A 14,409-nucleotide genomic window follows, 5' to 3' on the forward strand; every position below is an offset into this window, starting at 1 on the left:
AGGGTATGCAGAGAGGGTATGCTAGAGGCAAGGGACGTGAGTAGATACGCCGAAATATGGGAGGAAATGAGAGAGAAAAGAGGCTGGAGAAATATTGGGATGTGTCTTTTATAGGATTCAAAGTTGGTTGGTGGAATGACAAGGCAAGAGCGAGAGGACACGAAATGAGCATGGGGATGTCACAACTCATGATGAGCCAACACAACGCTTAACCAAGATGAGCACATTCCTTGAAACAGACAAGTTCGAGGGGCGAGAAGCCACCAATCAAGTGGTCCAGTCCTGGATACGGCTCGATTGGAAGAGAACGTATTGCCTGCCGCCCGCATGTTTCGATTGCCATATCTAGAAAACAGCCTCCTGAATGATAATTGTCCTTCAAGTCTGAGCTAGACGGTCCGCCACTTAGAGCATGCCGCGGACACGGCGCAAGGCACCAAGTATTCATTGTCGTTTCTGTTTCATCGCCGAGGATACAGTATTCTGGATTTGTTCCAATGCGACCGATGACGGAGCCCTTTGTCTTCGTCGCGAGGTTATTCTCCCTCCACCACCAAGTCAGTGCAACCACAGCCCCAGACCCGAGCAGATATGTGCCTGCGATAGCAAACATAATTGCCTTTAACCGGCCGATAGAAGCCATCTCGGCCTGCTTAAGATCGTGGGCGAGAAATGCTAGCCATAAAAATGCGGCGGCAAAACATGCAATCTCGACGGCCTGGAACAGGAGCAAAAGGAGCCTCGTGCCAGTGACGAGATCAAGCTGGTCTTGTCCCAAAAAGATGATACATGTCAATGTTGTACTGTCGGGAAAGAAGATCCTGGCCAAAGAAATGCCCAAAAAGGACCGGGTCCAGTTGGAGAACGTTGCCGATATTCCTGTAAAAGCCCATACCGTGAGTCCAACGTATGGTAGGTCTGCCTCAGCATTGTGGATGCGGTCGTGGGCCGTAGTGTCCTCCACAGCATACTTTCGAAGGAGGTAATTGGCAACACCAGTATGAACAGGAAATGTCTGCCAGACTGCCTTGATCATTAAACGTTGCGAAGAGTCTGGAACAGAGTACGTCGCCAGTGTTGGGATAGTTAGGGTAAGGGCGACAGCGAAACCGGCAGTATTCGCGGCAGCCACATTGACAAGTCTCCAATCCACTGCTGCGTAGTCGGAAACAGGGCACTGTTCTTTTTCTTTTCTTTTTTTTTAAAAAAAAAAACAAAAAGGGAGAAAGAACCAGACAGTCCCGACAACGCCAATTCTTAGTAACTGGAAGGCGATGCCGAAAATGAGTGGGAGCGTAATAATCTTGAACTGATTAGCGCGACGGTCGGCTTCTAAGGTGAAAACAAGCTACAGTGGTGCCAGATCGATTAGAAAAGATGTCGTTTGAATTCTTTGCAAAGGGTTGATGTTGAGGACTAAGAGTGAGAACAATGTGACAAGGAAGTTGAAGGGTTTGCTATTTGTTGGAAGACTCCAGGCTTGAGCACCAAACTCGATCTGACCAGATTTCAAAGGTTGAGTGATATTGCCCTGCAAAGGAGCTTGTGAGAGGATGTTTGAGAATACCTTATCCGCCAATAATCCCAACATCAAGAGAGGCAGAGCAGTGACCGCTCTTGTTTTGAGATATTTCTTGGCCCCAGGACCGTAGTTCTGATTGACGGCCATAGCCCCTTGGTATGATGTAGGTGGGTCTGGGAGGAAGTCGAGTTTCTCTGCACCTACGGCAGCAAGTGCAGCTCTGTTGACGAGCCATTCACGCACCCGTGGGAATACAGATAGCACCAATAGTTCCTCCTTTGGGCCTGTAAGACCTCAAGCCTGTAGCGAGGTTTAAGTTCTTAAAATGTCGACGTCGCCCCGCGCTTTTCGTCGTTCAGAACACTGCCGAGGCCTCGTTCAACTTCTTTCTTTGACGCAGTTTCATGCAACGATGCGAGTCGACCAAGAGCATTCGCCACACATGCTGCTGATTCGATGGCATCATTAACCCCTTGGCCGATATTAGGAGTCCACTAGTAAAGATCAGCTAACAGTCGAAAATTCCATAGGATAGCCAAACCTTGTGGATAGAGTCCCCTATGCAGATAAGACGGCCCCATATCCAGTGACGGAACATTCCCTCTTCCAATAGTACGAGCTTGTAAGGCAAGCGATTCTCCCGGAGATCAGCGAACTTGACTTTCCCGCTCAGTAGAACTGACGACGATCGCTGAGCCAAAGCCACCGCGTCCTCATCTGTGAACTTGGGGATATTGGAAGATGGTGTTCCTTGTCCATCCTTTCGAAGACGAACTAGAAGACGCGCCCTGATTTGTCCAGGGTGTGCAAGAAGGAGAGATCATGGCCCAACACCTGAGAGAGGGCTCCCGGCCTCAAACCTCCGATTGGGTTGGACACTCCATACATGCACTTATACTCTGATAACATTGCTGTAATTTGTTAGAGTCCCTGTGTTTATGGTCCATTTCTCCTTAACGCTTACCATTCTCTTCAACGTCCCGTAAGCCCGGTTGGTTGACCTCCGTATGTCGGAACATTTCTTGACGTACAATGCTGTGGACTCAGTCTGCACCGATCACCACATCTCCGGTGCATGCCGTTCAGCCCCTACATTCGAACCGTTGCGGCTTCTTGGTTGTGGCCAATTCCAGACACTCTTTTATCAAGCAGAAGGCGGCTTTTATCCTCGATATTATCATAAAGTTTTCTCAGAAGAAGATGGCGATCAACGAAAAACACTGGATAGCCTAACCTGTCAATGGGTCAGTGAATATCTGCCATCACAAACTATACTCGTACCTCTTATGATTGAAGAGCAGTTCATCCGAATCTCTGAGCATCCGACCATCCATCCATGTCTGAATGTTGGTCAACGGGATCGCGTGGCCTTCAATAGTCTGATAACATCCTAGCTGATCGAGTATGCGGGCCCCATTCGCGGCGAGGGCTATCGAAGCCCCGACACTTGGTGCAAAATCTTCCCTGTCCTCCAAGAGTACATATTCTACTTTGGACTTTTCCAGCGCGCTTGTCAGAGTGAGGCCAGAAACACCTCCACCAACAATGACAGCTCGAAACTTGGTTGTAGCCATGTTCAAAGCGAAAGCCCGGCCTGATCGGCTCACTCTGTTCTATGGGAAGGGGTGGCAGCTTGAACGTCTTCACACCGTGTTGGCGTCTGCCGGCGCAGATTTTGCAATGCAGGATGCGACGACATTCAATACCATATACTCCAAATTGTTCTAACAGAGCAAGGAGGTTCAACGCCCGACATCTTGCTAACACTATTGATGACAGCTCAGGTCTGCAGGGCCGGGCCCGCTCAGAACCCGAGCCTAGGAATTGCAGTAAGCACAGAGGGCTGCGAGGAATGCAGTCCTTGGAGGGGGTGAAGTGATTTGACGGTACTTACTAGATAGGGTCATATGAACGGGCTCGCCACCACCCTGAGATGTGAGCAACGGACTTGAACCTCGACCACGATCTCTTGGGCCACACCTGAGAGACACGCAGCTGACGTGAAGTTGGTGAACCACCCTCTGTCTTATTCGATCCTCGTTTTTGCGATATATGAGCCGCTCAGCTTGACGAGGAGCGGTCCAGTGGTCGGGACTATGGTGCAATGTGAGATACATGAGTAAGGTGAGTTGAAATCCTTGTTTACTAGTATTCATCCAAACAAACTCACGCTGAACACCTCACCTTTGCCTAATCGGAATGGCAAAAGAGATTCACAAATACGAAGAGTTTTGCAGACGTCTGCGAATAACTCGCCGAAAACTGGCGAACTGGTGATGTAGCGAGGTGTTGAACATCCCTTCTAAAGGTTAGGGGCTGCTGGAGACGAAAACCAAAGGTCGACTGTTGCGACATTCGTGTCTTGTTGGAGTTCTACAATACTAATCACCCGCATACCAAGTAGTTCCCATATTGATCTACTACTGATGTCGGTGTTGATGCTATCACTGTTGTGCTTACACATCATATTACAGTCCTTACCTTTGGTTCCTCGTGGTTAGCCAATGCTGTACTGCTATCCTTCAGGTACTTGGAGGCGACGTCCAGCTCCACCAATATACGGTTTAATCAGCCAATCTTGAAATTCAAGTAAATTGCCTGAAATGGTTGCATGTCGATTACTCTTTGGTCACATCGCTATGGAAGCATAGCTTCTGGGCTTGTACTTCCACTGTAGTCTTTCACCTGTCAGGATCATTTCACGAAGACCCACCAAGCTGAAGTTTTGAAAGCGAGACATTTCTGCCATTGACAGCGGCCTTTGAAGAAATCATCAAGAGAGAAGGACCTGCCCTTGACTCAGTGTCAAGGTTATCATGACACGGGTAGGTTTCAAGCAAGGCTAGAGATCGGCAACGGTGGAATAGAGAGCTGATGTTTCCTCCTCATAAAGAGGGAACATTTTATGAAAATGATTCACACAAATGAATAAAGAGAAAGGGGAAAATAAGGATAGAAGTTCCAGGATTGGGTGGTCGCATCAAAACAATCATTGAATTCCGAAAGATTTAGCAACCAGTATTTTGTCGCAGGAAAGGAGGAATCTGGAAGGCAAGGTTGTTTCGAATTGGAGAGGTTATTTGCGGTCATTCATAATCAATGGTATGTTCAAAGAGTTAGAAGGGCTACTAAGAATTGCAATGCACCTGTTCTTGTCAAGCAAAGGATGGCTGAATCTTGCCGCAGTCCCTTTGTTTTAGTCGCTCAGGCAGATTGGTTTCATACCTAGAGAGTTTGATGGTCAGTGGATATTTGCGTCAGTGAAAGGGGCAGCGACTGAGCAGGAATTTTTCTTACATGTCCTTTGTCCATTCACAAGCCAGAGTTCTCGTCATCGCTGGATCGATAATTTCTTCTATCCCAAAGTAGTTTGCGGTGCGAACTGGATTCATAAGGTTGAGGTACTCTGCTTCAAGTCGGTTATAGACCTGTTTGTAGTTATCTCCAGCTCTTCGAAGCTCGGCTCGGTGATTGACTAATAATCGTTAGTTGACTAAACCACTGTTAATGGAAGATGAAATTTCATGCCTTCAATCCCACCATCCAGGGGAAGTGAACCCCAATTCACTGACGGCCTCGATTCTGTCAGTCACGCCATTGGATTACGCTACCGCAATCTTACCATGCAACCCTGCAATTTGGATTTCGGTTGTCGACGAGAATAGCCCCTCCAATACCATAGCATCGCCGAATGATGATGGTATAGATGGGAATCGTGGTGGAGAAGTAGGCCTGGTTACTAATGAGTAAACGAACATGGGTGAAGTCTCAGAAAACAGACCTTGCAAAGCTCCATTGCCCATTTCATGCAAGCACTCCTCTCTGCGGCTGTCCCGATGGCAAATCTGATGTTCTGTTAGTATCAAGGGGTTATGTTAGGAGAGACGGGAAGCTGGGGAACATGCCCTGGGATATCCAAAAGTTGTATCAGAGGAAGCCCCATCACGTCGCAAAGCTTGATATGCTTCATTAGTTTCTGACAGCCGGGCGTGTCCATGGCTCCGGCATTGAATTGAGGATCACTATGCACTGTTCTTAGCTTGCATCGAAGCGGTAGAGTAGTCATAGTTCCTCCGACGAAAGAAAGCTACACTCGATCAAGAAGGAAGGGGACGTACTCTGCGAAAATGCCCACCGGCCTGCCTCCTAAACGGGCTAAACCCACCACGACCGTTCTGCCCCAGAGTCGACCAATTTCAAAAAAAGAGTCCCTGTCAACAAGATGGTTGATAATCGACCTGACGTCGTAGGAACGTTGCCGTCTTCTAGGTATCGCCTCCCTCAGTTCAGGGCACAACCGGTTGGGCTCGTCCGTCGAAGGCAAAACAGGCGGTAGTACGCCGCCATGGTTCGGTACGTATTGCAAGAATTGTGCTATTTGATCATAGCAGCCACGCTCGTCTGCCGCTAAGTTATCGATAACTCCATTGCAGCAATGAATATCGGCTCCGCCAAGTTCCTTTGGACTGTTGGTACGTTAGAGACTGGCGCGACCGCAATGATCGACGATACAAACCTCAGGTCTTCTTCAAAGGTGGCCCCTTCAACCACTTTTGGTCCGGCGTTGAAGAGTGACCCAATGTCGTTCGCCATGACGGAGAAGTGGCATCCGGCAGCTCTCGCAGCGCCCAGCCCAACGGCCGGACCGACCACAGCCGCACAATTCGGAATGCCCAGATTCAATTGCCGCATCTGCATATATATCAGTGAAGCCTCCAGATTATGAGTTTTTCACCACCTACCACCCATGGTAACAGTTCCAATTGAGGAATGTAAGATGCTTTCTGGACTCGGTACGTAGTTATCGACCCACCGCCTATGACACATAAGCATGTGAGAACAAACAAGATATGACAATCGCCTTCGCACCCGAAGATCCGTCAACTAATTTGATCATGGGGAGCTTCATGTGCACCGCGAGTTTTTCCATATACAGTGTCTTCGCCATCAGTGCGCCGTCCGCATGGCCCGCGCGGAGAGTGAAGTCGTCCGCAGTCAACAGTACTCTTCGACCACGGATGCTGCCAAAACCTGAATAACTGTCAGTTGGCACGGCGTAAGTGGATGACCATATTACCTTGGACATTGTTGCTGGGGACGAAATCGGCAATGACCTCCTTTTCCGCCTCAACGATGTTGTCTGTCGAGGGATTCGCTTTAACCCATGTAGCTGTACCCGCGGCGCTCCCAACTTCTCGAAAACTTCCCGGATCAAGGAGCATTTCCACCCTTTCCCTAACCCATAGTTTCCCTGCCTCTTTGTGACGAATGTAACCGGTGGTGTTGGTTTTTGGAGTTTGGGCGAGTTTTCGAACTTGGTCCAGTTCCGCGAGCACGTCGGACCAATCTGCCGGACCTTCACTTGCCTTCGCCTTCTTCTGGCGGCGGAGATTCGATTTCCCCGAAACCTGTTGCTGGATCTGATCAAGTCGGGCACTTGCCTTCGTCTTGCCCTGGGCCGTATCGTCAATGGTCATGATGGGCTTCCTTTAGGCACAGCTGTTTGATGCTGTCTTACGTGAGGCCGGTATAGACCAGGCGAGTCTTGTTGCGCAAACAGCTTTCAAATATTCATTTGCCTTGAAATACGCAACTATCTTGATTGATTGTACAGCAGTCACGGAAGATTAGAATAAGATGAAAGTGGACACGTTCAACGACAAGGCTGGTGCAGCCTCATACCAATTAACATGCCTCGGCAATAGCGAGGGATACAGCCTGTGAGCTCCTCGTTTAGGGCTTTATTGGAACCCCTCATCATCCACCAAGGCTTCTCAAGACCTGCCCCAACTTGCCGAGGACTAGTCACAACCGAACTTGAAGCGGAAAGCCGAGATGTTTCTTGTTTCTGACATTGTCGAGGTGTTACCAAAAGGGTGACAGGAGCTTCAGATTGCATTGTGGCCCTTCTGCCTGGGACACATTACCAATGGTATCACCAGCCTGCTGTTCTTCGACTGTCATTATGGCGCGTCGATTGAAAGGTCTAGGACCCAGGGACCTTGACACAGCTCAGTTCAAGTTGAGCTGTCATTAATCATGTTCCCTGCATCACCGAAGGCCTCCTCAGAAGCCGACTTAGAAAGAGACGATTGGCCACTTATAACCCAAGCATGAGGTAATTTGAGCGGCCAAGCTGGCGAACATTCTCCCCAGTCTGCTCCCACCACCTTTCAATAGCCAATCCGGCGGCTACTGCAAAGATTTTCAGCGGAGAATTGTGGATGACGATATTGATCGTGGGACGAATCCACGTGTTGCCAAAAGTAGCAAATCTCAAGGTTGAATGCGATGATCCCGCAAAGAAGCAACGGATGAGCCAGAAGCTTGAGGAAAGCTTCTATTGTCAGTCTTTGCTGATCAATTGCCGGCTAACCATATAAAAAGGCGTGAAGCTATGCCACAACAAATCCTCAATGGGTCTGCATACGCAGTGCAGTTGACCGGCAGGCTTTGCAATTCACCCGAGACTTTCGCTGATCACAACCTCTTTGCTCAACCATGCAATGTGTTCAGATTCTAAATCCTGCATCGATGTGAGAAGGGCGTGTTGGGGCCACGAGGGATCTGCTGAACGTTTCCGACGTGATGAATATAAAGACAGTGAAAGTGCGGTCGCATGGAAGCTTCGCGGTGTCAAACAAGAAATACTTCATTCTGCAGTTTTCTCATTCCGGATTTCGCGTACTCCTGCAAAGATGGGCCTCGACAGTGCCCAGGACCTAGTTCATATCGAAGATGAAAAAGGACCACAACGGGATCCTACGAGACAGCAATCAGTCGCATCTTGACGTCTGAGTGAAACCCAGGCAATGAAACTGGCTGAGGACGATGCTGCCATCGTTGATGAAGAAATCGCAGAATTCGAAACCGCCCTCAAAGCTCGGCCGGCCAACAGCTCCTTTCTCAATCCGTAAATTTCGTTCAATGATTGCCGCCACTTCACCTGGCTCCTCGCCGGGTTTGCTTCGATGGGTGGGATGCTCTCCAGCCTTGATCAGAGTGTCATCTCTGGTGTCTTGCTCTACATGCCCGAAGATCTGCATCTTAGCATGTCCCAAGTCAGTTTGACAAACTCTGCTGTGCCACTTGGCGCAATAGGAGGTGCTCTTATCCTCGGTCCCATTAAAGAACTGGTTGGTCGGAAGATGGCGATCATCATTTCCTTGATCCTTTATACAATCGGAGGCGCTCTGGAAGCCGGTGCTATGGACTTCGGCATGATTGTCGGAGCGAGAGTGATCCTGGGCATGGGCCTTGGTCTCGAAGGAGGTACGGTTCCAGTCTACGTTGCAGAATCGGGTGAGAAGAAATACCGCGGCAACCTGGTCAGTTTGTATCAATTCATGATCGCTTTTGGCGAAGTCATTGGGTATGTGGTCGCCGCTATTTTTGTCAACGTCCCCTCTGGGTCTTGGAGATATCTGCTTGGCTCGTCCCTCGTCTTCAGCACCATTATGCTTGTGGGCGTAAGTATCCTCAATGGATTTCTGAAGAGGCTTTCTATACAAAGTCCTTCTGGATATATCTATTCTGTACTAACAACAGATTAGATGCTCTTTATGCCCGAGTCTCCGCGAATGCTTCTACACAAAGGTCGAACTTTGGAAGCATTCGCCGTGTGGAAGCGAATCCGAGGACTCGCCAGTGCCGAGGATCGCAAGAAATTCTTCTTCATGCACCATACTCTCGATGCGGAGGTCCACGCGGGTGACACAACGCCAAAGATTCGTCTGGCTGGACTTCTTCACCAATCCCCGTGCACGGAGAGCTATCGTTTACGCAAACATCATGAGGACGCTTGGCCAGTTAACCGGAATCAATGCAATTGTAAGTCTTATGTCGGCTCCGTTTCGCACTAGATCAAAATTACTAATATGGCCGCTCTTTGCCCCAATAGATGTACTACATGTCCACTCTGATGTCCCAGATTGGATTTGATAAGAAGCAATCCGTTTTCATGTCTCTCGTGGGTGGCGGATCCCTTCTTTTGGGCACTATACTAGGAGTGTTCTATATGGAGAAATTCGGTCGTCCCTTCTGGGCAAACACTATGCTTCCGTGCTTCTTCGTCGGTCTCATCTTTGTTGTTGTCTCTTATCAATTGAACTCTGTCGCAGCCACAGAAGGGATGTATCTCACCGGGATAATTCTCTACAATGGCTTCTTCGGGTCATACGCATGCCTTACTTGGGTTCTGCCCAGTGAGGTCTTCCCTACCTACCTACGGTCTGACGGCATGGAGTCCACCGACGTCAACCTTTTCTTCGACAGTTGGCTAGTAACCTACTTCTTTTCAGATATGCAGCGAGCGATGATGAAGACAGGGTTGACTCTCGGCTTTTATGGAGGCATTGCAGTGCTCGGTTGGATCTATCAACTTTTGTTCATGCCCGAGACGAAGAATAAGACTTTGGAGGAGATCGACCTGATTTTCAGCCAGCCGACAAGTCAACTAATGAGAAAGAATATCAGGAACGTTACCCGGGGCATGAGTGACATCGCTCATTTCAGATTTGGAAAGGCCTTCCCGCCCGCCGAAGAAAGCCATGAGGTCGAACAGCAAATCGAGGAGGTCAAGGCGTAGTGTGTTGCCTAAAAACCGCAGGACAAAGAGTGGCTGAACCTGACGCAACCATAGAGATGAACGCCCTCGTTGATCCTTAGACTTCCAGATTTTCTGCAGCGAGTATTTACGCCAATTCTACCTCAGTCTGTTACTCCTGCAGCCGTCACTTGCGCTGCATTTGTCGAGTCATTACCAAGCTCTACATATCCATTGGCGCCCTTGGCGTCACCATTTGTTGGATTCTTGCGATAGTACTGAGTGAAATCATGCTTCAAAATGTTCGCACCGTATCGGAACTCCTTCGCAAACTCTTCATCCGTCTCCGTCCGCTTACACATTTTCAGAAATTCATCGTTTTCCAAAGCTTTGTCGGGATCCTGCCCGAACAAGCGCACAATATTGGCACTGGATATTGGGTTCACAACCTCGTTGTATTTCTGCCGCCTTATCTCGGAGTACTTGTCCAGGATCGAGTCGTCTGCCAGCCCATCGTGGATGCCAACGAGACAGTCGTACAGGCCACCAATGTCGACGATTCCGCCTGTCAATCCCATACCGCCGAAGGGGTTACACACTGTGTCATGTCAGTAAAAAGGTCTTCTTCTTGATCTGTCGGGTAGTTACAATGAGCCGCATCCGCTGCCAGACAAAACCGTCCGACGCGCATACTCGGGGCCAGTCTCTGGTGAATTCGATATGGACTAAAATTCACTATTCGGTATTGATCTGGCTCAGGATTCCCTGGCAACATCGTTTTGAACTTCCAAGGCTGCCTCTCTCGTAGCTGCTCGTTGGTGAGGCCTGGCATCTCACCATATGTGATTCGGTAAAGACCATCTTTGCCGATTTTGGCAGCCATGTACCAGTGCTCGGGATGAATAATGAAATTGGAGTCAAGCCAGTTGAACTTCGAGAAATCGTAGTATGTCTTGTCTTCATCAGTTACGTACGAATTTCTCTCTAGCAGATGACAACTTACATTTGTAGCAACAATCTGCTCGTCCCATGTCTTCCCAGGGAATTCTTTATCCCCAAACAAAGACCGTCTTACCTGACTATTCGCACCGTCGCATCCAATGATGTATTCCGCTTCAAGTCGTTTCTCGCCTTCCGGGGTCTCGCAAATGATCCAGGCCTTGTGGTCGTCCTGCCCGATCGATACAACTTTATGTCCCCACGTCACGGTCGCAGAGGGCTGCCGGCCAATGTGGTCCATGAGGATCTTCCCCAGCCTATTCAGCGGCAAACAGACCATTCGATCCGGGTCGTGCTCTACACCCATTTTCACGCCGGCGAGATATGTGCCGTCCAGCTTTCTCCAGCAAACAGCGTCCGGGTGGAATCCTTGGGCACGCATATCCTCGACGATCCCAGCCCGTCTCAACTCGTACATGGCAGGGGAACCGTAGTGTGTTGCTCGCGGCTGTTCGTCGAGCTTGACGGACATGTCGACGAGGTGGACAGGTATGCCTTTCTTTGCGAGCATCAGGCCGAGGAGAAGGCCGGATGGCCCGGCTCCGACGATTATAGCCCATGGCTTCGACAATGATGAGGACATCTCGGGCCCACGAGGACGAAGTCTCTTAGGTCGACAACGGACGGAAATATGCGAAACTCGAAAAACCCTGTCAAAATGAAAACATCATCGATCAGATCGTAGCTGGGTTTCTATAATATCCTTAAAGCAAATCGGAGTGACTCTGTTCGTCATACCACCGATGTGGGGTACGTGAAGGTGAATGAGTAAAGGGGTAATTGTGGGGTAGAAGTCTTGGGGAAAGGGAGCACAGCCTCGAGAGTCCTTTGTCGTGTCCCAAACACTCACAAACCCGACTTTGCCTCCTGATACATGCCTTAACTACACGGGAAGCGAGCAACCGCGACAAGGTGCGGTCGGCAATGAAAAATCGCGCCTACTGAGCTGCAGGAGAGTCGACGCATCCACGCACCCTTCCCGATGGACAAGCTCGGAAATTGGGGCCTGCGTGGCCAACATGGAAGAAATTGCTCGGTTGACTGTCACTAATGATGTCTGTCAGACACAGACTACCAAAGCTGATTACTTCTAATAGCGTTTCAGTGAACCCGAAAATGTCCAAATGGACCGAAGGGAAGTTTCAAGCTTCCTGGCATGACAGACAGCCGTCACTCATGTAAGGGCGATCAAGCGTATCCTTGTGAACAGGTCCACTTTGTTTTGTCGACTTTGATTTCTCAGGAGCTACAGAACTGATTTCAACCACTCTCGGGCCCCTTTAGGACATTAGGAGCTGTTGAGGATCCTGGTTTCTCGCCTTTCTCGGCTCGAATGAGATGTTATGCTGGTCTGTCGTACCTCGCTTAACACGCCTCAGTCTCGACCAGCCTTGGCAGCACGGAGCAGACAGCAGACATTTCAAGCACAGCACCGTTTCCTCACTCCTTTGGGCACGCCAAGGAACCGATAAATTTACCTTGACATACACCTGCTATCCAGATCTTTCGTGTCTCTACTTTCGGACATCCACGGTTGTCTCGATCCAGATGGCTGTGAGAGGACATTATCAGTCCAGTCACCCGGTGGAGCAGAGAAATCTCTGCTGTTGAACATGACATAACAATGTTCAAGGGTCCAGACATCTGTTCATGTCATAAAATTGTTGTCGAGCGCTTGAGGTTGGAGCATACTCTCGAATCTTCGCGGGAAGTCTACCGCGCCTCCGTGTCCATTTGAGTCTTAAGCACAGCGCGCTCTGCCGGAATTTCTCCATATTCAACACGATTCCTGAGGTGCTTCCTTCCGGATTTGCAGGGGATTGTCTCGAAATGGCTTACGAGGAGCAATGCACGCACATTGATTCCCTATGTTCCGACCGGGGCTCGTACTTCGATGAGAGAACTCCATTCAACCCAGCAGCTGAGAGCGACAGGATATTGTCAGATTTCAAGAATACACCCGGCGCTGCTGGTGGAGGGTCCATGCATACGGTGAATTCGATGCTCTTGCGAGTCTGAAAATGTTTGGCCATGTCTTGGTCCCCCGCTGGATAACGGCCCCATCAGCGACGAAGCCTTCCAAAGCCGGTATTTCGAGCCTCAACGGCCTCAGGGGTATAGCTTGTCTATTTGTCTTCAACTAGTTCCATGTCATTTGCTATCAATCTAGGGAGAACCAAATCTGGATCATGCGAACGTCTTTTATCCGGCTGTTCTGGTACGGCAAGGCTGCGGTCTTCCTCTTCGTCATCTCCGGTTACGTACTTAGTTACAAGCCTGTTCAATTGATCCGGTCCAAAAAATCCTATTTTGAATTCCAGAGGACTACCTCCTCTAGCCTAGGCCAAGATATCTGACTGTACCTGCCCTGCATGATAGGCAGCTTCTTTGCATGCCATTTTACCAGTCTAGGTCTTTTCGGTCGGTCCAACGATATCTATCAACAATTTCGCAGCCTTGTCTATTTGAAGGAGAGCCGCCGCCTCACATGGCCCTATGTGACCAGTTACGTGGATACGTCACCAATGTGGATTTCATTTCAGTGCAACTATTCCCTTCGACAAGGATACAGATGTAAATCACTATTTCATGTACGATGACAACCAATGGACGAATACCAATAGAGTTCCGCGCGAGCCTGGCTGTTTTTGCACTTCTTGTTACAGCGTGAAGAGTACGCAGGTCCCTGCGTATCATTCTCATTTCCTTGCCCTTCATCTACGCCGTCTACACTCTTCGATGGTACCAATCGCTATTCTTCGCGGGTGTGGCCTGTGCAGAACTCGACTTGGCTCGAGGCGCATATTTCGCCAGTTTCAAGGGCACAATACTTTCTGGGCATCCTTGCGGCAGACAGAGACAACATTCCCACCAACTGCTAGGCCTCGAATCCCTTATGCACCTGCCAGACTTCTTCTACAAGCTCATGTGCGTCAACCTTTTCGAATTCGACGTCTTCATGATCTCGTCTCCTCAAGAGATCCAACAAACCCCAACCTTCCTGTCGCCTCCACAGCTGGGGCATTCAAGACCCGGACAACCAGCTTGCTCCTGACCGGTTCGATCCTTGTGGCCTGGAGCGCGGCCACGTGCTCGTCCCTCTATCCTATATTTGACAACCCTGTCTCCACGAACCCTGGTAGAATCTCTTACCCACTATACCTCGTCCACGGCATAATGATCAAGTCTCTGGGCTACAACGTACTACCGTGGACGTTGCGGGTCGCGACCGGGACGTCCGAGTACTTGGAGCTAGACCTAGAGTTGGTAGGGGAGAGTAGCAGATTAGCAGAAAGCCATCGATTTACATGCTGAGCCTATGTTTCGCGGTCCCCGACTGGCT

General features: G+C 49.5%; 6 protein-coding genes across 6 annotated transcripts; 1 reads left to right on the plus strand and 5 right to left on the minus strand.

Annotated features, from left to right (window-relative positions):
• Positions 1-208: 208 nt before the first annotated feature.
• On the minus strand, positions 209-1,036 carry Z519_09119 (uncharacterized protein; the record flags this gene model as incomplete). Its single annotated transcript, XM_016766844.1, has 1 exon — positions 209-1,036. The coding sequence occupies one exon, from the start codon at positions 1,034-1,036 to the stop codon at positions 209-211; it is 828 nt and encodes a 275-aa protein (XP_016617142.1).
• A 312-nt stretch (positions 1,037-1,348) lies between these two features.
• Positions 1,349-1,669, minus strand: Z519_09120 (uncharacterized protein; the record flags this gene model as incomplete). Its single annotated transcript, XM_016766845.1, has 1 exon — positions 1,349-1,669. The coding sequence occupies one exon, from the start codon at positions 1,667-1,669 to the stop codon at positions 1,349-1,351; it is 321 nt and encodes a 106-aa protein (XP_016617143.1).
• A 173-nt stretch (positions 1,670-1,842) lies between these two features.
• Z519_09121 (uncharacterized protein) lies at positions 1,843-3,096 on the minus strand (the record flags this gene model as incomplete). The annotated part of the gene is made up of 6 exons (XM_016766846.1): positions 1,843-2,016; positions 2,064-2,310; positions 2,409-2,433; positions 2,487-2,557; positions 2,616-2,756; positions 2,804-3,096. 6 exons carry the CDS (start codon positions 3,094-3,096, stop codon positions 1,843-1,845), a joined length of 951 nt encoding a protein of 316 aa, XP_016617144.1.
• Positions 3,097-4,677: 1,581 nt separating this feature from the next.
• Z519_09122 (uncharacterized protein) lies at positions 4,678-6,999 on the minus strand (the record flags this gene model as incomplete). The annotated part of the gene is made up of 11 exons (XM_016766847.1): positions 4,678-4,747; positions 4,820-4,980; positions 5,025-5,097; positions 5,145-5,254; positions 5,304-5,375; positions 5,424-5,544; positions 5,641-5,988; positions 6,039-6,214; positions 6,265-6,338; positions 6,392-6,553; positions 6,600-6,999. 11 exons carry the CDS (start codon positions 6,997-6,999, stop codon positions 4,678-4,680), a joined length of 1,767 nt encoding a protein of 588 aa, XP_016617145.1.
• A 1,494-nt stretch (positions 7,000-8,493) lies between these two features.
• Z519_09123 (uncharacterized protein) lies at positions 8,494-10,109 on the plus strand (the record flags this gene model as incomplete). Its single annotated transcript, XM_016766848.1, has 4 exons — positions 8,494-8,991; positions 9,076-9,232; positions 9,294-9,352; positions 9,423-10,109. 4 exons carry the CDS (start codon positions 8,494-8,496, stop codon positions 10,107-10,109), a joined length of 1,401 nt encoding a protein of 466 aa, XP_016617146.1.
• A 122-nt stretch (positions 10,110-10,231) lies between these two features.
• On the minus strand, positions 10,232-11,649 carry Z519_09124 (uncharacterized protein; the record flags this gene model as incomplete). The annotated part of the gene is made up of 3 exons (XM_016766849.1): positions 10,232-10,665; positions 10,716-11,019; positions 11,071-11,649. The coding sequence occupies 3 exons, from the start codon at positions 11,647-11,649 to the stop codon at positions 10,232-10,234; spliced, it is 1,317 nt and encodes a 438-aa protein (XP_016617147.1).
• Between the last annotated feature and the right edge of the window lie 2,760 nt (positions 11,650-14,409).

This window comes from Cladophialophora bantiana (genome assembly GCF_000835475.1).
Source record: "Cladophialophora bantiana CBS 173.52 unplaced genomic scaffold supercont1.14, whole genome shotgun sequence".
NCBI lineage: Eukaryota > Fungi > Ascomycota > Eurotiomycetes > Chaetothyriales > Herpotrichiellaceae > Cladophialophora > Cladophialophora bantiana.